At 54.8% G+C, this 24,930-nt stretch overlaps 2 protein-coding genes across 3 annotated transcripts in view; both read right to left on the minus strand.

The window, feature by feature from the left end:
- The window catches only part of NAPRT (nicotinate phosphoribosyltransferase), a 131,718-nt gene that overhangs the window by 54,615 nt on the left and 52,173 nt on the right, over positions 1-24,930 (minus strand). The gene's annotated exons all lie outside the window — the stretch shown is intronic.
- The window catches only part of ZC3H3 (zinc finger CCCH-type containing 3), an 85,668-nt gene that overhangs the window by 50,565 nt on the left and 10,173 nt on the right, over positions 1-24,930 (minus strand). The window contains 1 exon segment of the mRNA XM_079153833.1: positions 1,316-1,469. Coding sequence (XP_079009959.1) covers positions 1,316-1,469 — 154 coding nt within the window.

Raw genomic sequence — 24,930 nt, forward strand, 5'->3', positions numbered from 1 at the left:
TTCACAATGATCTGGGGCTCTTATTAAGTAAATTAATTTAAGTTAATTTAGCTCGATCATGACTCCCGATCACAGTGATTTAGTGAGGGGGAAATTGCATTAGGAAAGGCCATGCTCACCAGATAGAGGAACGGAAGAAAATTAGATCCACTTAGCAATGTGAATTAATATGGAAATAGCAGGTGTAAATTTAACCTTATCGAGAGAGTAAAAATTATCTTCATAAATTTGTAGAAATAGCCCCCAAGATGCATATAAATCTATTTAAAACAAAAATATTACAAAAAGTGCAGTAAAATTAATTTAAAATATACTTCCAGCTATCGCCTCCAGAAAAATCAGCAGCAGGGCCAACCCTAGTGTGGTGAGAAGTAAAGGAGGAGGCCAGCAAGCCTCAGACAGAAAACTGGGTGGACTCGCCTGCCACAGGCCCAGGTCCAGACCCAGACAGGGCTCTGTTCACACAGCCTGCTACATCTCCTGGGATTGGCCTCAAGCCTGGAATCCTCTGGGAAGCAGCAGGGACAATAGCCAGGCAGCTACCACATAGAGTGGTAGGCCCCTGCGTGCACCACCTGGCCCAGTGGGTCTGCCCCAAAGCCTCTGCCCCTCGGCTCACCCAGAGCTGGGCTCTGCCACTGCCTGCTTCCCATCTGCCCAACGCTCTGCCCAGGCTGGAGGTAGGACGCCCCTGCTGCAGCAAAGAAAGGAAGGGCCTGGGTCCTCCAGGGCCTGGCCTCCTGAGAGAGGTGGCCCGAATTCTGGGCCTCAGTCAGAGGAGGCCCCAGGAAGGCAGCACAGGCTCCTCTGATGGGGCTGCCCCACCCAGCTCTCAGACACAGCAGTTCCTGCAGGCCAGCACGTACTCCGGACAGCGGAGGCAGGACAAGGAAGAGGCCCCCAGTGCAGCCCTTGGCAATCAACATGCTGGCAGCTTCCAGGCAGGCTACTCAGGGACTGGCCTCCCACCACAAGTTTCTCTCTCAGAGAAGTCCAAGAGCAGACCATCACAGGTCCTCAACTGCTGGGCAGTGTCTGCTTTCCGCAGCGCTGCATAGGAGGCCCCATCAGCTAACGGGCTTGCCAGAAACAGAAGAGGGTGTGTATATGTGCACATGCACATGCAGTACACATAAGCTGGCCACATATCAGGTGCACAAATTGCAAAACAAACAGAAAAATTAGGCTGTTTGCCAACCAACATGCTGTACACCATGCAGCTCCCTGGGGCTCACTCTGTCCCTGCACCCCTGAGACCCCAACCTGTAGCCCTCAATGCCCAGAGCGCCCAGGAATCTGGACCAGGTCCTCCTACCTGGACAGTGAGAGCCGCCTGGCCCGCCAAGAGGGTGAAGACAGGGTGAAGGGTGGGGCGCTGAGAGGAGAAGCCGGGGTCTTCTTGACGATGCGGTAGCGGGTCTTAATCACCTTGCTGGTGGGTACAGTCCGCAGGGTGTGTACGCTGGCCACTGCAGAGAAAAGTCAGGGCATGGGCAGGTCAGAGGAGGTCAGCAGGGGTCCTGGGGCCCAAGGCTGCCCTTGAAGTTGCCCTCACCAGCACAGCATCCCCTGGCTACAGCCTGGTCCTACAAGGCCCCATGGCTCCAGAAAGCCTGGTAGCCAAGGATCAGTGTGGCCTCCAGGAGCGTGGGGCACAGGCTCCACACACCCTCACAATCACCCAAAGCAGGATGAGAGTGCTGAATTGACTGCCCAGCCTAGGGGAACGCAGAAGCCCAGCAAGCCAGGACCCAGCCAAGAGCGAGGTATCCAGGTGAGCATCCACACCAGGAACCCCCACTGCCCACCAGACTCCAAACTCCAGGGCTGGTCCAGGGCTGGGCAGGAGGAGCTCCTGCACTGTGCCCACACGGGGGGCCAGATGGAGCTCCTGCACTGTGCCCCGCACGGGAGGCCCAGAGCTCACCTGCCCTCCAGGCACCCCCACCACCAGCCCAGACAGATCTATGTACTTGATCACTGTTTTCATAACATTCTGCAGGGCGATTTCCACAACAGCTTTTTTCTTGCTGAATGTTTCAGGCAATTAGCAGGGATCTGTTTTGCCTGAGTTCCCTTCCACTTGATAGCCGGCAATTTCTCCATAGCTTCAAGGAACGAGTCTAATTGCCCGACTTTCATAATGTACAGCTCTAACTGCCCAGATAATTAAAGCTAACACAGCCACCTCTCGCGCTGCTCCCTCCAGCCCTGGGCATGTGGCCCCAAGCAGGAGCCCCAGCCTGCTCTGCCTGGGTGGCTTCGGCTCCCTTCTAGTCTGTGCTCAGCTTTCCCCTGCCATGGGACCCTCACCTGCTCCTCAGGTCCCGCTCTACATGTAGGACAGCACGTAGACTCCCACCCAGTCCAGAGCTCTGCACCAGCAAACCTCCCTCAGCCCAGCCTCCCACGGTGGCACTGTGGCCATGCTGTCCTCAGGAAGGGCAGGGAGCAGATGAGACCATGCCCACTGTGCCCTCAGCCATGCAGCCAGACATGCTGCTGCCCCTCCTCATCCAGATGTTGGCAAGAGCCCTGCCTTCAGCATCCCCCCAACTTCTGTTGGGGTTGTAGCCTCTCCCAGGGCCTCCATTAGCCCATATGCTGGGTGGGTCAGGGATAGAGGGCAAGGCCTGTCCCAGTTGCAGCCCCTCAAAGGGAAGGAGTGTAGGGTGCACATTCCCAGTCTGGGTCGGGGGAAGGTGGGGCCAGGTGGCCCTGAGAGTGGTGGGCACGGGGGCCACTTCTAGTCCCAAGGACTGAAGACACAAACCAGAGAGGGCTGCCCACTAAGGGGAGGCCACAGCAACAACTGGATGTGGCTGGGCTACACTCACCCCAGCCAGCTCCTTACACCTGCCTGGTTACCACGCCCAGCAACAGGAGCCCTCCACTCCCCTCTCTCTCTGCCTGTCCCCCTTGCTGTCTCTCTCCACCGGCTCTTGCTTTCTCTGTGTTTCTCCCCTACCCTGCCCTCCACAGCTGTCTCTCTCTCTCTCTCTAAGCCTATGAGGAGAGTGACTCTGGGACAGTTGAAGAGAAAACAGGAACTTGAGAAACAGTGATAAGTCACAACACTTGGAATTCCCTGGTCCTCATCGAGTGATCAAAGCCAGTGAATCTTTAGCTCTGAGCTAAACATGTTTGGTATGCCAGAGACAGCCTGGTATATGGTGGGTGTCAATAAATAAATGTTCGTTGAATTGAATTTTCAAGGTCTTACAAGCAAGGAGATACTAACAAAAATCAATAGTGGCTAGTTCCAACTAAGCGCTCAAGAACGTGAGATTCCTTAAGTTACCAATAACCCGAGTTGACCTCATCCCCCATGAGCCCAGCCTGAAAGCAGAGGGGCAGCCTGGGCCGGCTCCTGCCTGCTTTGCTCTCTTTCCCCTTCTCTCTTGTGTGGCATCTTGCAGGGGTAGAGGTGCCACCAGAACACAGCTTAGGGCTCCCCCTGCCTGTTCCCCAGCCCCAGGGTGCCCAGGTGTGCAGGGAGGCATCGGGCCACTCACCTACCAGCTTGCAGCCACCTCTGACTACACACTACCAGGCCTCCCAGGGCTGCCTATGGTTGCTGCCGGGACACAGGTCACAAAGCCAGATACACCCCTTGGAACCATGCAGATAGGTCTATAGCCCAGCCCAGCTTAGAGACAGGAGCCTAGACCACTGGGGCCTGCATTCCCCTCCTTAGCTTGGGCCAGGGAGTCCCCCAGATCTGACCAGGATCTACTCCCAGTCCCCAGTGTATAACATATCTTCAGCTAAAATTGCCTTATCCTGATCTCAGGGGTCAAAGTACATCCTCTCCACCTGGTCTGACAGACACTACCTTCTCTGGGAAGCCCCCTGCCCCTCTGTCCATAGGACAGCACTCTGAATTCTAGAAGCTCTTCCCCAGGTGGAACAGATAGGAGCAGCAGCCCCTGGATGGCAGCATGGGCCCAGGCCTCTGCCTGCCCTGATTCCTGGGCCTACCATCAGGCCAAACTTCTGCTGCACTGACTTCCAGCACTAACTTATTAGTACCTGATGATCCTGCCAAGGAAATGCAATGTGATAAAGCTGACTCCCTTTTAGAAAAGTGGCCTCTTGTCACTGGTCAGGGCTGGGAAGTGTGCTTCCCACAGATCCTAACCTCTCCTGCGGACCTGGAGGGCAGGCCTCCCATCAGAGTGGGACACGGCAAGGAGCTCACAGAGGTGAGGACACAGCCCTCACTGGCGCCACAGTGGAGCTACGTCCTCTACCGCCTGCCCCAGACTACTTTGCCCTGCCCTTCCCAGATGGCCGCTCAGATGCACTTAGCGACCATGGAAGGCACAAGGTAAAGAGACAGGTGGGCTGTGGGGAGTGACCTGCGCCAGGCCCCAGTGACAGGCAGGAGCCAGGGCTCCTAAGACTTTGCCTGGTGCACAGAGACTCAGAAAGAAGGCTGGGGCCTCCCCTTGGGCAGGAGGCAAAGCTGCAGGGCAGCTGGACAGTCAAGCCTGCAGTAGTCAGGAACGGCCTCGCCTTCCCCCAGGGACACAGGCTGCCCACCCCTCCTTGCTGGCTGAGGGGTTTTGTGTAGATAATCATGTTATTTAGATAGGATGTTGGTTTAATTCCCTTCATTACAGACTCCCAGGGCTGTAATTTTTTTTCTCTGCATGATATATCCCCCATGGCACGCTTCACTCAAATCAAGCCCCTTGTGCCTTTATTGCCGACGAGGCCTGCGCCACGTTATCAGGCCCACACACGCAGCCCTCTTTGCCCGCCGTCCAGAGGTCACTTCTAATGACTAATCGATCTCATTAGCTTTCCTAATTAAAAACTTTACTACCGCAATGGAAGACAAACTACAGAAAAACTGCTGGCATCATATTTGAATGGGATATGAGCCCCATCTATCAGAGGACTCCAGCGCCTGCCCACAGCGCTGCCCAACTGCAGACTGCAGCCTCCACCTCTCCCCCCTGCTCCAGGAAGGGCTGGGGGCCAGCAGGGGCAGCCTGAGGGTGCCCCCAAAGCATGGCTGTGCAGGAGAACTTCATTTCTGGGGGGGCAGATGGGGAGGGAGGCCACTGGGCGTGGAGAGGAGGGACTGCGCTGGGTGGCAGGAGGGGAGCCCGGTAGTCAGATTCTACCCCACCACCCACTGTGCACAGTTTGCGGGGGCACGGACCTGGCTTTCTCTCCTTGGGTGGCTCCACCACAGATGGCAGAGTCTGTCAGACTAAGGTCACACTCTTGATCTGTTTTAGTGCAGGCGAGAGTTGAGAGGCAGTTCAGATTTTTATGGAACCTCAAAGGGAAATAACCAGCTAAAGAAAACGAGCTGCTAATTTTCACCACTGAATAAGATGAAACTGGAACTACTACTTTGTGCAAAGAACTACTTGAGGCTGACGGCGAGCGAATCCGAGAGAGAAGAGGCTGCTCCCTCCCTCCTCCACCAACTAGCCTGGGACTAAATGCATCGGGGAAAACTCTTGTTTCAGGAGGTGCCTCCAGCTTCCTGTTCACCAGCCCCTGGACGCCACTGACACCAGAGCCCCAGAAACAGGCAGGGCAGCAGCAGGCCCCTGTGCTAGGCACATGGGAGGCGGGGGCTGTCCACACCGCCTTGCTGTGGGGCCCTGGTACCAGCTGGGGGACGCAGACAACTAAGGAAAAGGTCACTGACTCACACCTGAGCACAGAACTTGCTGGGGTCAGCCACATGAGTCACCTGCACCAGTGGGCCAGAAAGGTAGAGCCTATGGGGAGTATATGACCTGCTCAAAGCAGCCCCGGAAAGCATACCAAGTTCCTAACAACAGGGGCCCTAGGGAGCAGGCCAGGCCCACATGTAGGCCGAGTGGACGCGGACAGGGGCATCAGGTGCCAACTTCTCAGGTCTCTGCAGTTTGCCCAGGCTGAGGGACGTTCCTGGGCTGAGGGTGGGAACCAGGCCACCAGGACAACTGCTGGGCTGAGATTTTTTTGCCCGGTCAGGCTTTCTGCCTCCAATTTGGTATGATTCAACTTTCTCTGTATATTGCCTAATCTGCTTTTCATCGACAGCCACCCTGACACTTCTTCAATATCTCCAAACTGTCTACGTACCCTTCACTGGCTACAGACAGTCCTAAAAGGCTGTCACAGCTCAGCCCTTTTAGAAGCCATATTGATTTCTGCTCTCCTGCTCCACATACCTTCCTCCCTTCCTGGTCCACTCACATCCCAGCTGACAGCACCCTTTCCCATGGCCTCTGATGTCCCCACCAAGGGATGGCCCCTGGGGACAGCCCTACCCAACCTCTGGCCCAGGAGCCCAGAGCAGTCAGTGTCACGAGCCAAAGCAGCTTCCAGAGGCCCACCCTGCCCTCCCTGGCATCAGTGGTCCAAAGGCCTCTCCTCTCCCCACTCGCCATTTGAAGTTTCTGACAAGGTGCCAGCTGTGAGCCCATGCCCTGAGAGAGGTGACCTGAGGCTGAGGTGGGGAGCAGTGAGCAGCAGCCATGGCCCATCCCTCTACTGGCACAGCTGGGTGGTAGACAGAGGGGGCACAGAGAACCTGGAGGAAGGCAGAGACTCAGGCTGGGCCTTGGACAGAGCCCGTCGCCAGTCACCTCACCTCCCCAGAAGGCACAGGAATCCCACCCACACCTCTCCTGTGCCGACCTCCCCTGCAAGGCTGCTTCCTCCCTCTATCTCAGGCATCAATCCTGCCACCCACAGCTCAGGGGGCACCTCCACACTCACAGCTGCAGGACCCTCAGGCAGATGCCTCCTCCCAGAACAGCCTTCTCACAATTAGTCGCCAACCAGTGTGGTTACCAGTGTTGGGCACTGCAGGGTACACCAGCAAGTGGCACCAGGAAGCGTCCTCCAGAGCAACCCTGAGCCTGGTGTGGAAGGGGCAGGAGGGGCGAGGGTTTCCAGGCACAGGCCAGGACTTGGAGAAGTGCAAGGCCTTCAAGAAGCAGGGATAGCCCTAGGCAGGGGTGTCTTGGCTCCTCCTGGCAGAAGTGAGGAGGGAAGCCCGGGGTGGCTAGGAGCTGGGTTTGGTTCCCCACAAACACCTCTTAGTGTGTGCTCACCCAGCACTCAGTAGGCACCTGCCAAGCCCAGGCCCCCCATCTCCCACTCCTAGAAGCCTAGCTCAAGGCTCAGCCTAAGGGACTGTACTGTCCCTCCTTATTCCGGCTAGGAGGGTGCTGAACGGCAAAGGCTGGACAGCAGTGGGAAGAGGGGACCTCTGGCCCAGGCCAGGATGGGCAAGATCCAGAGAACTGCAGTAGGAAGGAGAAACCTGAGCTCTGTGGCTGCTGGACAGAACCTCAGGGGGCCAGAAAAAGCGCAACAGGGCTCCCATCCTCTCAGGCCTCTAGTTTCATTTCATCCAACTCCCACTTCCTGGAGGGTGGGGGACAGTAGAGGCCCTTCTCCCTTGCTGCAGTCAGCAGGTGCCCCAAGTTCCCCTAGGCTGCTGTAGACGGGCTACACACTTCACACAGGCAAAGGCACACAAAGACTGCACTCAGGGCCCTGCCTGGGGGGCCAGCAGGGCAGGCCAGTCCCAGCACAGGCGACCAGGCCGCCACCTCCCCAACAACTGCTGAATTGCACTCTTAGAAAAACGGCCACAAAATCTTAAACAGAACGTGTGGCATACATTTCTGAGAGGCCTCTGCTCCAGCATTTAAAACTGTGACACACACCTGAGCTGTCTGCAAAGGCTGCAGGCCTGGTGGAAACACAGTGCCCACGACCACAGCCAGAGTGAAGGCAGGGGCAGCAGGATTTTCTGTCCCTCACTGACGGCGGCACAGGCAAAGTGCTGCTCCTGAGGTTGCAGGCTCTGCCCAACACAAGCAGGGAGGTCCTACCCACAAGGCCTGGGGTATCTTAGCCAGGGCAGCCCAGGTCAGCCCAGGGCAGCACATTAAGCCCACGTGCAGCCAGTTGGGATGGAGAGGACAGCCAGGGTTTGGGGCCACAGCAAAACCCAGTCAAGGAGAGGACTAGAGAGTCAGTCAAATTCCTCAACAGAGTGACTCACCCCAGTCCAAGTGAAGGCCACCACACTGGGGCACTTTCAGAAGACAGGGCTTCCGAAGGGCCCTCAGATGCGCACCATTTGCAGGAGGTAGCCAGGAAGACAGTCAAACAGGGTAGGCTCAGGTACTCGAGTCACAGTGGGTCCCACAGGAGACTGCTCTCCCTGTGGGACACCTAGGCCACCTGTCCCCACCCCTCCACCCATCCCGGGCTGCCACTGCAGTCCCTCCTGGTTCAGGCCTGCTTCTACCCAGCCTGCTCTACCCACAGCAGAGCCACAGCCAGAACTTCTCTGGAGTCCCAGCTGGAGCCTTCTACTCCCAACCCTCAGTGACTGTGGCTCTGCCACACAGCAGGCCTGCTCCTGCCCAAACTGCAGGTGCACAGAGGACACACGCTGCACAGGGTCACTTCCTACTTCCATGGCTCAGTTTCCAGGCAGGCCGACGAGCAGCTCCTGTACAACAGGGCCACTCAGGCCCTGCCCAATCTCCCACTCCTGCAGTTGCCTCAGTTCTGTGTCAAGCTCAGCCGTGTCGCCATGCTAGGGCTAGGACACTGTGCTCTGGGGCCAGGCAGAGGGACTAACAGTCTCAGGAGACCCAACCCTGAAGCCCCTTAGCTCACTGCCTAGGGGTGTGTCTGGGGGATGAGGTGCCCACATGAGGCACCAACAGCCTGGCTCATACGGACCCCAGGCAAGGTGGTTCCTCAGCATTCCAGGACCAGGGAAGAGGTGCCTGGTGGGTGGGGCAGTTCAGGGCCTGGTGCATGCCTCAGCGCCCAGAAGTAGATGGCAAAGCCTGTTCCACAAAGAAGGGGAGGAGATGAGAGATCAAAGAGCAGCAAGCAAGGGACTCGAAGGAGCCCTGTACTTCTGGTCTTGGAGGCAGTGTAACCAACTCTACCCTAAGAACCCAGGTGACATGAAGGTCAGTCCCCTGGCCTGGACCCAGGCCTGCCCATGGGCTCCTGCTCTACCCTGCGCAACCAAGAAGCCCAGCCTCTGCCTCCTCCTCCTGGCACCCAGCCAGACAGCTCCAGCTGGCTGCTCTCCTGACTGAGGGAGAACGCCCCACCCACACTGCCTCTGGCCCTGTCTTGGCAGGTAGCCAGCAGCAGGCCCCCTAAGGCTGCATCAAGGGGAATAGTGACCAGTGCTGATGAGCAAGGGTCATGATCATGCATGATACCCTTTCCCTGCTGGTGACACCTTGGGGGCTGTATAGAAGCCAGAGAGCTCCTGGGAAAAGCAGAAGCAAAGTGGGCCCAGTAGGAGGCCTGGACCTCCAGACTCTTCCACTGTTCTGGAGGAAGGATGTGGGGAGGAGTGTTTCTGCCAGGTTCTGGTCAGCCCAGGCAGAACATCCCTGTCCTGAGAAGGAAGAGCCCTGTCCCCCCACCCTCACAGAACTCAACAATGATAGCCACACAGCAGAGCTGAGGGCACATCGGCCTCCATATACTATGGGAAGCTGGCAAGGCCTTAAGGTGAGGAGCAGTCTGCCCATGTGCCCAGAACACAGGTCCAGATCGGGCCAGGCCAAGTGGGCACCTGGACAAACAGCTTTTGCAGGGGCCTCTTGAGGACATAATAGGGCTCAACTCCCACAGTCCCCAGCCTGGCAACAATCGAAGAGGCACCCACATCCTCCGTGACAACTTGCTGGAAACAGCCTGCCCACCTCCACTGGTGCCCAGAGACACCTACTGCTTGCACACAGGTCACCGCCCACCCCAGGGTCTACCCATACTCAGTGCTTCAGCTCTAGGCCAGTTCCAGGTGTAGAGGGCACCAGGTGATGTGGCTGCCTCCTGTTCTTGCCATGGGAACTCAGCAGTATTAGTGTAACAAAGACCCCTGCCCACCCTCCTTTGAGAACAGTTGTTCATGTGCTTCCAGGGGCCTGTCCATTTCTCTAAATGAGCCAGGATGGCAGCAAAGGCAGGGGGCTGCTGTGAGTGCCCTGCCCCCACCCTGGCGCGGCAGGAGCTGCCAGGGACTGTGTTCTAACAAGCTTCAGATGTGGGATGACTGGAATCACAAAGTATGAATTTTTATGAGTCTAATAAATCACTCCACTTTTCCTGCACTTGATGTTTCCAGCACTTCAAACCTGGGAACAGGCCTACTGCAAGTAGAGGGCTCAGGATCTCACACCTAGCGGTGGCCAAAGACAAAGTGACAAGGCAGCCACGGCCCCTTCTAAACACTCTGGTCCTGAACCCTGAGGCCCCCAGAGACCCCTTGGGCCAGCTGGTCACTCAGCAAAGCAGAGCAATGGGCTCAGCAGGTGCTAGAAAGACCCTGCTAGAATCCCCTGTGGGCATAAAAACCTGCCTCATGACCTGGTCAGCACAGAAGGAAACTAGTCACATGGATGACTGCAGGGGCAGGCCTCTTTTTTTGGGGGGGGAGGGGGGTGCTGGGGATCGAACCCAGGGCCTTGTGCTCGCAAGGCAAGCATTCTACCGACTGAGCTATCTCCCCAGCCCCAGGGACAGGCCTCTTGGCTCCTGGTCAGAATCTGTATAAGACAGTGACATGAATGTGCACACACACAGACACACACACACACACACAAACATGCTCACCCCCATAACAGAGACGGCAGGAAGACCCAGGCCCTGAGCAGAGGAGTGGGTCTATCAAGGGTCACAGCCCAGGCTCATCCAGGGAGCCTGGTTGGGGACTGGGAAGCTCCAGTCACTCAGGAGCTTCCCAAGTGATGTGGGCAAGCGGCTGCCACAGGAGGGGAAAGCCCTGCACCTCCGCCCACAGCTGGCCGCCCCCCAGCCTTCCTCGCAACACCTCGGAAATGGGGGACCGTCTTTGACAAGCACCTACAGGCTATCCAATCACAACAGCAGCCCAGACAGGGCTATAAGTCACCCTAAGCAGCTGTCCGCACGGCAGTCTGACGAGTTTGGGCAGCTCAGTGATGACAAATAACTGCTGCCAGTTGCCCTGTCCCCCTGTGTGGGATCCGTGTTCTCTGTTGTTCCACGCTACCTGGTGTTTAATGACAACACTGTCAGCCTGAGACGCGGTGCCGCTGAAGCCGCCGCCGCTGCCTCCGACTGTCAAAGCCCTATTAGAGGGAAGATTGAGACCCTACTCTTCCTAAAGTCACTCGAGCAACACAAGCCGCTAGTTCCTGTAATTATTGTGCGCAAGCCATCGATCGCACGCTGACACCTGACCCGCTTGTATGAAATGGGAGTAGTTTGCTGTGTGACAGTCGCTATAGATTACAGAGGGTGGGTCTTCACTCGCCTTTAGCCATTGCTCTACCTGACCTCAAAAGCAGGGCAGAGGAGAGGGGAGGTGGCATCGCCCAACAGTGCAGGGTCCCAGATGTGCTGCATGTCCTCTGTCGCAAGGTGGGCCAGCTGAGCCGTCAGACCAGAAAGGCTACACCTGAGGGGCCTCCCTGGCCTCTACAGGCTGGAGTGGACAGTGTAGGGGCAGCTACTGGGATTCTGCAGAGGGCCACCATAGGCCAGGCAGGGTGCAAAGAACAGGGAAGGGCTTTACTGGGGCCCTGCCAGGGTGTGAGCGGGATATGCATCCCACCTCATCTCCCTCCCAGACCCTCTTCAGAAAGGGGCCAGGGCCAACATGAGCTTGCTGAGCAAGTCCACTGCCCCAGCTCTCACTACCTCCCAGCTCAGGGCTACATCCAGACAGGCCTTAGAAGCGGCCCCTCAGCACAGCCTTGCATCCCCTCCACTGCAGAACTGCTACAGGGAAGGCCATCCACAGGGCTTCAGGCCCTTCAGTGAGCACCAGCGCTGCGGGTACCACAGGGGGGCAGGATCCGAGGACCCAGTGAGCAGGAGACAGCCCAGGAATCTGAACCACGGGGTAACCAGACTAAGAACCAGCCTCAATTTGCCCCAGGGAGCCACACTTCTGACCAGCACTGGGGCCACACCCCCCTGGCCCTAGTCACGAGCTACACCTGACCCTCACATGGGCAGTTCCAGGTTGGACTCCAAAGCCAAGAACAGACAACGGTCTGAGTGGCTGCCAAGTAGCTGTGGTCCCAGCTTCACCGTGCAGCCCCATCCTGTAGCTCCCGCAAGGACAGGGCATCCTGTGCACCTCAGCCGGCCTTCTCCTGGCATCTCTCCTCTGCTTCCTGAGTCTCAGCCAAGGGAAGATGCTTCTGAAGAGCCTGGAGTCATTATCTATAAAAAGCATCTGCAACCAACAGGAAACTGCATGTCCTTCCTGAGCCCCAGACTGCCAAGACTTTCCTGATCACTCTCTGGTCTACCCCGGGCCACGCCTGGCCTTTCTGGCAGCCAGAGGAGCAGGGCTGCAGGGGAGTGAGGGGAGCCCCTGGAGTCGGGCAGTGGGCGTGCTAGGCCTCGCTCACCTCGGGGCTGCACGGCCTGTCCCGGGGACAGCACCAGCAGGCCCGCCACGAAGGCTGGGGACGGCAGGTAGGAGCCACACCCTTAGGACTGCCCCAGCTCACCTCAGCTTCCAGAAGGCATTTATACGCTCGATCGTGCTTTAGCACGCACACGTGCACTAACAAAAACTGCCTGCAGGGCTATAGTACTGACCTCAATGACCTCATGGCACAGACCAGGGCTTGAGAAGACAAGACCCTCTCTTACCCTAGCCCAACATAGACCACAGGGAGACTGGGCTCCCCCAGCCGCAGAGAGGTCTGCTGGTGTGAGGGTCCACTGAGACCCTTGAGGGCAGGGTCATCCTTCTCCGCAGTCCTCCATGCAGCGCCAACAGCAGTGCCTGCCTCCTGGCTCCCAGGGATCTCTCTCAAGCTTCCTGGGAGCAGAGAGGTTGCTGGAGTCATAAGCAGGCAGCAGTGGGGGCCACACCAAGCCAGGCACAGGATGTCCTGGCGAAGGAAGGAACTTGGCATAGTACAGCCCAATCCAAACCTATGGAAGCAAAGGATCTTCCTCCCTGCAAGGGTCTTGGCAGGAAATAAGGGAGAGGGGAGGCAAGGGGTGTGGTCTGAGGAGGGGCTGTGAGCACCAGGGTGGTCCCCATAAGGGTTAGGATTAGGACAAACAGTTGCAGTGTCAGGCTGGCAGAGAGGTCCCCAAACAGGCCCCGACAGCTGTAGTCCCCCCTAACTCATCTGCCTGGCCCAAGAACCAAGGACTCCAGCCCCTGCCCACTCTGGGCAATGGTGTCTCAGGTGCCACAAAGGTGTTGGTGGACAGGATGCAGGACAGGGACCTTTTTCTTTGGAGTCCAGGGTTGGGGCTGGACATGGAAAGAGGAATGTCCTCTGCCATGTGCTGAGGTGGCTCCACCAGGGCCTCAGCTCTCTGGAGGAGTGGTCAGGAGACTGCTGGCCACTATCACTTAGTCAACCCAGCTCTCTGGCCAGTAGCGCCTGACCCCATGTGCCTCCTACCATACAGAACTGTGCATGCTTGCTCTGGATCCCCAGGCTACAGGGAAGAAGACCGTGTGGGAGACCTGGCTGGCCCAGAGCCAGCAGCTCAGAGGTAAGCTTGCCCACAGAAGTGCACCCACGGCGCCACATCTGGAAGCGGCTGTGGAGGAAAGCAGTGCTTCCACAGACCTGCCAGCGGAGGACAAGGCAGGGCGGGTGGCCACCGAAGATTACCACCCAGAGGGCTTACAGACGTGGGCTGCATCAAGTCGACCTGCAGTCACCCCATGGCCTAGCTTGGTGTCTTCACAGGGCCACTCGGAACTCCAGGCCATCCTGGGAGTCACACCTGAGGCCTCTGCTGCCAGCTACTGAGTCACCCAAGTCTTTCTAAAGCTTTCTTCTAGTTGATGGGAAGTGGCCACAGTTATGCTTTGTCCCCATTCCCTGCAGGCAGCCCCACCCTGACACAGTAGCCAAGGCCACTGCTCACTCCCACGGATACCCACCACTTCATTGCTCTGCAGCTGATGCAGACAGGGCAACTAGGAGAAAGCTGCCAGGTCACTTTACAGACCCAGGCGGCTCAGAACATACCATGGAGGGGAAACAACAGCCCCAGGGCTGACCCGCAGGAGTGGAGCCCACAGAGTGACAACAGACAAGCTGCTGGGAGCTGGGGTCCTGGCCACAGAGCCCACAGAAGCCGGGAGGACCTATGCAGATGCACGGAGGGAGGGTGCAGCTGCGGAAGGGAGCCAGGACTCTGGTCCATTCCAGCCCAACTTGTACACGGCAGCCTGACCCTGGGACAGTCTCCCTGCCCACATCTGGTCAGGCAGGGCACTGGGCAGCGTATCTTCCAGGGTCCTTCTAGGCTCCCCTGTTAATGTACTGAGAGGAGCAGGTGTCCTAGGGACACAGGCCCCCAGGTGCAGTCCAGGTGGGCTCTGAGGTGCGGTGGCCAAGATGAAGCAGGCCTAGGTGGCTCTGCCCCACTCCTGCACAGCCCTTCCCCTTGCACAGCTGCAACAGCTGAGAGCAGATCCCAGCTGCCAAGACCAAATGCACTCCCCAGAGCCCGGACAAGACCCCTTCACTGTCACAGGAGAGAGCCACCTGTGAAGAGGCCCAGCCCAGGCACACGCAGGAGCACAGCAGAGCCCATGCTCCACCGCACTGGCCAGAGCTGCCTGGCCGAGTGGCCCAGAATGCACAGCCCCATCCCTGGGCCCACTCCCTTCACACCAGCAACAGGCAAGGCAGCAGCCTGAGACAAGCTACAGAGCAAAGCTGGCTCAAGGGGTCCATGGTGGCCCGTTCCCTGGCCCCTGTGAGATCTGGGCACGTAACCAATACCCCACATGGGCAGCACCTCAGGGCAAAGTGGGGCAAGCCACACTCCCCTGCAGGTGGTCGTGAGGCTCTGGGACTGAGCAACTGGAGAAGCCCAGGGAGAAGGTGGGGGGTGGGGGGTGGCAGCCTGCCTCCAGCCACAAGCCCCCAGCAAGACGACCTGCCCAGCAAGGACTGGCCAGGAGTGGAAGCAGCTTGTGGGCCACACCCAAACACTTGCCTCAACAGACCCCCTAGGTCAGAAGCTCCAAAAGGGAGCCTGGGGCACTGGGGCTTATCTCCAAAGCCAGGGCTCCTTCCTGCCAGGCCTAGGAGACAGACTTCCAAGCAAACCCACAAATAACTGAACGCTTAATGATCAGAAGCTGCTGAATTTATAGTTATTGTACCCAGTTATGGAGTTCCTTTACAAATTCCATCCATTCTGTTCATGTAGACCAAAGGTTAAATTTCAAAGATCATGAGGCCTCAGAAGCTCTGGGCCATGTGCAGGTGACGCCCAGGTGGCTCTAGAGGGCCCAGACGTGGCTATGGTGCTTTCTCAGTCCCTCCTAGCATCACCGACTCTGCTACCCAGGTGGCTCTGCTTGGCCTGTGGCTGGTGAAGGCACTAGTCTCCTGTGGGAACAAAGGCTCTTGTCAGCAACGGAATCGCTGCTGTGGTCACTGAGGGTGCTGTTGGCCACTGCCCTCTCCAAGCACACGAGAGAATGTGGAGCAGAAAGAAGGGCACAGTGCACAGACGCCTCTCTTGAGATCTTAACGTCAGGAGCTCTGAGAGCTGAAGGCACACACAGCCCGGCCCTTTACCAGCTGCACCCACACACCTGACACTCCTCCCTACACAGAGACACCAAAGTGGCTCAACAACAAGAGAAGGGAAAGGTCTCAGCTCAGAGTCCAATGGGCAAGGCCATCCTTGGAGCCCATCCTAAGAGGGAACATGCTCCCAGGAGTACATAGGCCAGGGGCTGCAGCCATGGGGGTGGCAGGCTGAGGGATCACAGCCCTGGGGGTTCCAACCGAGGATACCACAGAGAGATGGTCAGCAGCAAACCCTAATGGCAAGCATGGTGGCTCCGGTGAGGGGCAGAGTAAAGGGCCTGGCAGGTCTCCCGGTTAGAAGCTGCCCCATCGACCCTGGCCCTACTCTTCCCTGGGCTACCTGGCTGATGGCAGCCTAGCCTGCAGTGGGATGGAGAGTTGGGAGTCAGCTGCTCAGCGGACACGACCCACCCAGCCTAGCCTCACCCTGAGGGTCAACCTCACTGCCCACAGGTGGACCCCCACACAGGGCCCTACCTAAAACCAGCAGAGTCCACTCTGTCCTCCAGGGCATATGAGGCGGCCAGTTCTTGTCAAGGACCTCAGTTAAACTGGAGACCACTGCCCAGTCCCTCATGGCCTCAGCACCAGGTTCCTGGGCACCCTGGAATCTCACTCCCTGGAGTCCCCTGAGGGCCCCCTGGTACCAGCAGCACCAGAGAGCCCTCAGCCTCACTAAGCAGCCTGCCACCCTGGGCTGGACCCACACTCCAGACGTTCCTCAGTCACAACAGCCCCCTCCCCACCCCAGCCACTCTTGATGGCTCACGAACCTCTCCCGGGAGGAGCTACAGAGGAAGCTGCCCATCCACCAACAGCCCTGCCTCCTAGACAGGCCGCAGGTCAGTGAGCCACCTGGCTCCAGAGCAGGTCACCAACACACAGAGCAGCCTTCCTCTCCACTACCCACCTGCCTGTGGGTGAGCAGGGAGCTGCAGGAGCTCTCACTGCCCACAACGGCCCCTCTCCCTGCTGTGGACCCTCAGGCCCAGTGAGCGATAGGGGACGTGCTGCTAAGGGGGAGGTCCCACGAAGGGCCCTTGGGACCCAGGAGTCCACGGGGGTCCAGGCCAGCTCACCCACAGGACAACCCCTCAGCAGGACACTACCAGGCAGCCTGCTGGGCATTCTCACTCCTGGGGCATGACCCCACACTGTCCTTGACTCTGTAGGTCCCGTTGCCCATCTTGAGGAAGATGACATTATCCAGTCTCAGATTACGTCCAAAATTTCCATACACATGCCTACCACTCTATACACAATGACCAAACAGACAGTGGGGCAGACATCCCAATGACTGTGGCCTTTAAAAAGACAGAGAGCTGGGGTATGGCTCAGGGTACAGCCCTTGCCCAGCATGCGGGAGACCTGGGCTCAATCAGCACCATACACATATAGAGTAGGATTGATTGGTTTTTGTTTGTTTGTTTGTTTTGTTTTACAAACTTGAACTTCAAAAAAATAATTAGATGAATCTGGGTGTGGTCCTTGGAATCTCTACTACTCCAGAGCCTGAGGGAGAAAGATCACAAGTTGAAGCCAGCCTCAGCAACTCAGACAGACCCTGACTCAAAATTAACTTTTTTAAAAGGCATGAGGGTGGGCTGGGGTTGTGGTTCAGTGGTAGAGCGCTTGCCTGGCATGTGTGGGGCACTGGGTCTGATTCTCAGCACTAGATAAAAATAAATGAAATAAAGGTCCATGGATAACTAAGAAATTTTTTTTTAAAAAGGCATGGGGATATATCATGGTGGTAGAGTACCCCTGAGTTCAACCACAGTACCCCCCCACACACACACAAATAGACATATATATAAATACACACACACACACACACACATATATACATATACATACACACACACATGTACATATACATACACACAGGCATACATGTACATATGTTCAAAGACAAAAAACAAGGCTGCACATTTTGGTAGAGACCTAGAAATTATTTAAAAAGACAAATGGACATTTTAGAATTTAAAAACAGTTAACTGAAACTGAGAACTCAAGGGACGGATTTAGTGGCAAATTATACAAAGCAAAATGGAAAATAAGTAAATGAGGAATACTGCAAACCCAAGGCAGGATAAATTAAAAGCACACCTAAGCACATCAGAGCAAAAGTGCTGAAAACCAAAGATGGAGGAAAACCCCAGAAAGGCCCAAGGGGAAGAGAATCATGCCTTTTCAGGCAGGCTGGCCGGCTTCGCAACAGCAGCAACCCACGTCAGGGGCAGTGAGAAAACACCCACACACAAACAGTGGCCATCCTAAATCTCTTCTTCCCCCTTTCCTTTTTCTCCCCCCAAGTGCTAGGACTTAAGCAAGGCCTCACATGGGCTAGGCAAGCACTCTACTTGCCTATGCTCTCAGTCTATACTCTTGCCTATATTCTATACTCTCAGTCCCTAAAATTCTTTAACCAGCAAAAGCATTCTTCCAAGCTGGTGCGGTTGTGCACACCTGTAACCTCAGCTCCCCAGGAGACTGAGGCAAGAGTATCACAGTTCAGCCTGGTCTGGGCAACTGAGCAAGGCCTGTCATGAATGTGCATGCCATCCGTGTGCAAGGGCCACGCTCACTGGTATAGCATTCCGATTCTGGTGCATGTGCTACTGAAGTGAGTACGAGACTTCTCAAAGGAAAAAATCCAGAAACTAAGACAAATATAGAGATTTTTTAAAAATAAGTGTATGTCCAGGCACAGTGGTGCATGCCTGTAATTCCAGTGGCTCAAGAGGCTGAGGCAGGTGGGCTGGGGATACAGCTCAGTCGGTAGAGTGCCGCCTTGCAAGCTCAAGGCCCTGGGTTCAATCCCCAGCACCACAAAAAAAAAAAAAGAGGCTGAGGCAGGAGGATTGAGAGTTCAAAGCCAGCCTCAGCAACTTAGTGAGGCCCTAAGATCCTGTCTCTAAATAAAATATAAAAAGGGCTAGGGAAGTGTCTCAGAGGTTAAGCCCCCCTGGGTTCAATTCCCAGTACCTAAAATAAAATACTTGTGTTTGCGGAATACAATATTTTTATTTTATTTTATTTTATTGGTGCCAGGGATTGAACTCAGAAGCACTTAATCACTGAGCCACCCCCAGCCCTTTTTTTTTTTTCATTTTATTTTTTTTAGTTGTCAATGGATCTATATTTTATTTATTTGTTTGTTTGTTTGTTTGTTTTACCCTATGTAAATTTATGATTACACAAATGGTATGCCTTTACGCCATGTACAGAGAAACAACATGTATCCCTTTTGTTTACAATAAAAATTTTTAAAAATTTTTAAAAAAACCAAACATGTAAAAACAACATTAAGTTTTAATGTTGGAGAACAATCACTTTTGATTCCATATCCTGCATCCTGGGTACACCAGGACAAGGGATAGACTCTCCGAAGACCTCAGACAGCCCATTTCTATATTTTCTGCTGAGTTCAATTTGCTTAGAGCACTCATGAGTTGGAGTCTTATGCCCAAATTTGTAGAGAATGAAATCATGGACTGATGGCTCTCTGGTTCTGAGTCCTTAAGCACTGCCCCACTCCTCTAATGACAAGGTGCTGCCCCAAACGGAATCTTGTTGGTGGCTCTGCTCCTATGACACATCTTGGAACAGGCCTTCAGACTGTCTGCAACATACTTTGAAATCTAGGTAGGGACCACCTGGCCCCACAGCTCTTAGGGGAATTGGCTTATATGAATAAGGAGGCTGAGAAGTTCCACAAAATATTTTTGCTAGATGAACACCCTGGAACGCTAGCCATGTGGCTCTGTTCACAACCAAAATCTTCAGAACGTGGGCAGCTCATGGCATAGTTCTCTGTTTCAGTCCAAATATGTTAGAATCCAGGAGCCACTAGTGCAAGTCTTAAGAGTTCAAAGTCTAGAAACCCAGTCCTGATTTCCAAAGGCAGAAAAAGAATGCCTGTGTTGTGATTCTGTCTGGGGTCCTAGCTGATTGCATAGTGCCCACCCATATTGATGGCAGATCTTCCCCACTCAGTCTGGAGAACCACACATCAGTTTCCTTCAGAAAACCTCTGAAAGTCACACCCAGAAATAACTCTTTACCATGTATGTATTCCTTAATGCAGTCAAGCTGACACATAAAATTGACCATCATATCTCCTAATCAGCTGTGGCCTCAGGCTGGAGAAGAGATTTTATGACACTTTTGATGTCATGAGAATGAGATGCTCACTCAATGTCTGAAGTTGGGGTGATTCCAGTGACTTAGCATTGCTCTCCCAATGCTAGCAGCTGTGAGCTCCGCTTGGAATGATTCAGCCTCATGGTCTCAGACTTTTCCCTTCTCCATTACAGTTCCTACAATCAATGGATTGCGCCTTATGGTGGTGCGCAGAAGGGTGTGACCTCAGTTTCTCCAGTTAGCCAGTGCCAACACTGTTCAGGGAGTAGAAGCAAGTTGAATTCTCTTTGATGGGAAACTGTTTTGTATATACATCCAGTGTAGAAGAAATTAGAGCTGTACTTCAGGCAAGGAGGACAGTCAGAGCTGATGAGGTGCATTGTTCTGCCTGGCCCACATAGAAGATATGTCTTGTCACTTGTCTTTCCAGATCTCTCTGACTCATATTAGTGCTGAGTACTGGTTAAATCAATAATCAATCCAAGCTCTTTGTTCGTTCTCAAATTTTCTTAAAAGTTCCAGAGCAAAAACTTTACTTCTGGAGCAAGTTTGGTTTCAAAACTCATCTATGTGCAGGGCTGCATATGTGGCTCAGCGGTAGAGTGCTTCACTAGCATGAGTGACGCACTGGGTTCGACACTCCCCGCCACATAAAAAATAAATAAATAAAATGAAGGTACAGTGTCCATTTATGACTTTTGCAAAGGGACTTTAAAAGCAATCAATCAAGTTTCAGCCATCCTGTCCAACTGGGAGATAGTCTTTCCACCTTTCCAAGATGCGTTTTCTGCCCTTCCTCTTTGCTGAGGGACGTCCAGAACAGTCGCATCCCCGGCCTCAGCCACTCCGGACGGGATGCCATTGGCTCATGTAGACACCGAGTTGGGGCACACTCAAGGCCAAGCGGATCAAGGCCGTCACTGTGGGGTCCTCGGTGCCGGAACAAGATGCTGGTTCGGGAGCACGCCCGGCAACTACCCATGGTGTACCTATTTATTTATTTATATGTGATGCTGAGAATCGAACCCAATGCCCCATGCATGCCAGGCAAGCGCTCTACCACTGAGCCACACCCCAGCCCTGCCCAGTCCTTTTTTCTTTAATTTTTATTTTTATAGCCTGCATTTTGACTCATTGTACAACTCTTCATTTCTATGGTTGTACACAACGTAGATTAACGTCATTCACGTAATCACACATGATACAGGGTAATACTGTCTGTCTCAGTCTACTATCTTTTGGTCCCCCACCCCCTCCTGCCCCATTTTCCTCTACACCATCCAAAGTTCCTCCATTGTTCTCTTGCCCCACCCCCTGGCCACCCCCCACTCCCCGTTATGAATCATCATCCGCTTATCAGAGAAAACATTCGGCCTTTGGTTTTTGGAACTTGACCTATTTCACTTAGTATGATATTCTCCAACTCCATCCATTTACCAGCAAATGCCATAATTTTATTCTTGTTTATGGCTGAGTAATATTCCATTGTGCATATATGCCACAGTTTCTTTATCCATTCATAAATTGAAGGGCATCTCGGTTGGTTCCACAATGTAGCTATTGTGAATTGAGCAGCTATGAACATTGATAGGACTGCATCACTGTAGTATTCTGATTTTAAGTCCTTTGGGTATAAACCGAGGAGTGGGATAGCCACCCAGCCCTTTTTCTGTTTTTCTTTTTTTTTTTTCTGAGACAGGGTCTCACTAAGTTGCTTAGGGCCTCCCTAAGTTGCTGAGGTTGGCTTTGAACTCCTACTGGGATTACAGGTGTGCATTGCCACACCTGGCTGTGTGTGTGTGTTGCTGGAGATTGAACCCACTGCACATGGTAGGCAAGTGCTCTACCACTGAGCCCTAGCCCCAGCCCCTAAAGACATTTTTCAACAAACACATACTGAAGGAACTGGTCCCAAGTAGACCTGCATTATCAAGGCGTATTCTTCAACCATAAGCAGAGACAGGAAGAGGGAGAAAGAAAGAATGAACATAAGAGGAAGCCTGCGTGGATGCAGGTTGCACAGCTCTGTCTCGTGACCTCTGGCATGCAGAGAAAGTCAACACCATGAAAGCTGCAGCCGGCAACGCGACCTGAAAGTGAGAGGCTGAGGTGAAGCATCCCAAGCTGCCGCTATCCAGCACAGGAGTTGGTTTGCAAGCAGCCATGATAGTATGGATGCACACTCTGGCCTGAGGGGAAGCCACTGAAAGCAGAATAAAAGAATGCACAGTAACAAGCCACTGAAGAGAAGATGAAATTTTTTAAATATCCACAAGAAGAAAAAAAGAAAAGAAACAGAACTGGTGAAACAAAGAAGAAGTACATAGTAAAATGGCAGATTTAAACCTGAATATGCTAATTAACACATCAAAAGTAAATAGACTCAATTTTTTTTTTTTTTTTTTTTTTTTTGGTACTGGGGATATTGAACCCAAGGACACTTAACTACTGAGCCCACATCCCCAGCCCTTTTTCATATTTTATTTAGAGACAGGGTCTCACTGAGTTGCTTAGGGCCTCCCTAAGTTGCTGAGGCTGGCTTTGAACTCATAATCCTCCTGCCTCAGCCTCCTGAGCTGCTTAGACTAAATATTTTTAAAGGAATTTCTTGAAAGACAGTACTTGAAAAACCAACTCTTTGCTATATACGAAAAATCCAAACAATAGAGAAAACATGAAAATAAACGCGTACACACACACACTTCTGATGTATGTACCTATGTGCCTCGAACATGTTGCAAACGTGAATGAAGGAACGAAAGGACACCAGGGTAGCTACACAGTATCAGAAAGAGCAGGCTCCGAGGAGAGGAGCACTAGTGAAGACAGCAGGGCGCTTCACATGTTCAAAGCTTTTTTTTTTTTTTTAATTTTTTTATATGCGGTGCCAAGAATCAAACCCAGAGCCTCACATATGCTAGGCAAGCACTCTGCCAGAACCACAACCCCAGCCCCTTAAATGGCACATTTTAAACAAATCATCCCAGCCTCTGCCCTGATGCTCAGGCCTGCTGGCCTTGCTGGCAGCTCCAAACCTGAGCAGGAGCCCCTCCCTTCCCTTGGGAATACCATTCTACTCCATTCCTGGGGCAGCCTGGGGACCCTGGCACAGGGCAGAGGCTGTTCTCAGTTGCTATCTAGCTCTGATCAGCAGACCTGATGTCCAGTACACTCCCCTGACTTCCGCAGCCCAGGGGACAGCAGAGCTATGTGGGTGGCAGCTTGAGGCAGGGTTGGGGGCAGCAGCCTGAGCCAGCATCAGACAACAAACCCTACACAGTCATGCGCTTCCCTTTAAAAGGAAGAGGAGACCCAGGACAAAAATGAGTGGGACAAAGAACACTTCCAGTCTCCTTTCAGGTCTGCTCATCCCTAGAGACCCCAAACTCAGCTGCCCACCCCGTCCAGTCGGACACTTGTGCCAAACTTGAGCCAGACACACCCTGGCTCCAAGGCTCAAGACTACGTCATCACTGGGCCCAACATGGCTCCAGATTGAGGCTCTGCGTACACCCTTACCAGCAGACAGCTCAGACACATCCCAACGCAGCCACGCGCTGCCCCACCTACAGCCAGAGCGCTGCCCTGACAGACTGCTGTGCAAGCGCCCAGGCAGTTTAGCCCACAGGGCAGGGAGAGGGGTTCCCCACCTCAGTATGGTCCCTCAGAGCCCTTGGCAGGCATCTCCTGGACCCCATGGCCCCGGCTGTCCCCCTCGCCAACCACAGGGTACTGCCCCAGAGCTTGCAGAGCATTTCTGAGGGGACCCCAACTCTCTGCACCGTGTCCCACACCAGACAGGAGCATGCCAGGTCCCACCGCTGCACAGCAGTTCCCCGCTCACTGAGGGGCAGGACACACCTGGACCAGGCAGGGAAGGGGCAGGAGGGGTCTGGCAGGTTTCCACTACAGCAGGAAGACACTTTTAACAGTTGGAGCTGAGAGGAGCCAAAGGCGTGGCTGCCCCAGGAACAACCCTCCCGGGTAAGACAACTGCGGCCCCCACCTGTGTGCAAACACAAGCCTCCTCATGCTCACCCAGCACGCCGCTTACCCCGCTCCCAGGAACAGACCCTGCCTGCTACCAGGTCCTTCCATCCTCCCAGCTAGAGACCCCAGTTGTACAGCCTCCCTCTGCCCTCGAGACACCTCCTACCAAGAGTCACATCAGTACCACCAGGCCTCCAGCCAGAACAGGGATGGCACAAGAAGGGGGACTGGAAGGAGGACAAGGCGTGCTGGGCTGGGGCTCTTCCCTCTGCCAGCAGGGCCAGCCAGTGCTGTGCAGAAGACACCAAGGGGAGCCAGCCCCGGGTCCTGACTCCGAGGCTGTGGCACCAGGAGCAGCACACACGCACGCCCACGCCAATTCTCCTGGAATGATTCATTAGCATGGCCGCGACGAACGTAAAACTGGAGGCCTCCGGCACGCCTGGTAATTTATGCAAGATCCAAGGATCGCTGCGGCTGCCTTTCCCAGAGCCTAATTCAGCATTTTCTTTTTCCCTTATGAAAGCAGGACTCGAGATTTAACTGCTCTCACGCCCTTTAACGGTGTTTGCCATAGTAAAATCGAACAGCCCAGCTGCACACCAGCGAGCAATGATGGATCGCAGACCCCTAAGGCACCGGGCAGCGCCTCCCAGGCAGCATTGCCAGCAGCGCGCAGCGCTCAGAAATGCCGAGTTGGCCAAAGCACCTGAAGGCTCTGCCCCTTAACCTCCCAATCCCAGGGCCTCTTTACAGATAGGAAATCTGATACCCACACCACAAACACAAGGGCCCCAGAGCTCCCAAGAGAGGCCAATGCCAGCACCAAGCCTGAACACTCAGAAGCCTGATGCACCTGGCATCTTGGCCATGCTCTGAGCACTGAATGCAGGCTGCTCCCAGCACCCAGCAGCAGAGGCAGTCACCCAGCTCAGCCTCTCCCCAGCACCCTGGCCCTGTGCCCTCCCCTGCCTGTGAGCACCCTGAGCCAGCACCTTGGGCCCTAGCGCACCTCCTCCTACACCCTCCCCATGGCATGTGCCTCCTTCGCTGGGGCTGGAGAACAGCACACACCTTTACCCACAGGCAGGGAGAGGTGTCAGTCCTGGGTCTGAGACCGCGGCTCTCTGCTCCCCAAGGCAGGACCCATGCCGTGGCCTGAGGTAGAAGGAAAGAGGCCACCAGCATTGCC

The sequence above is a fragment of the Sciurus vulgaris genome, assembly GCF_902686455.1.
Source record: "Sciurus vulgaris genome assembly, chromosome: 1".
Lineage (NCBI taxonomy): Eukaryota > Metazoa > Chordata > Mammalia > Rodentia > Sciuridae > Sciurus > Sciurus vulgaris.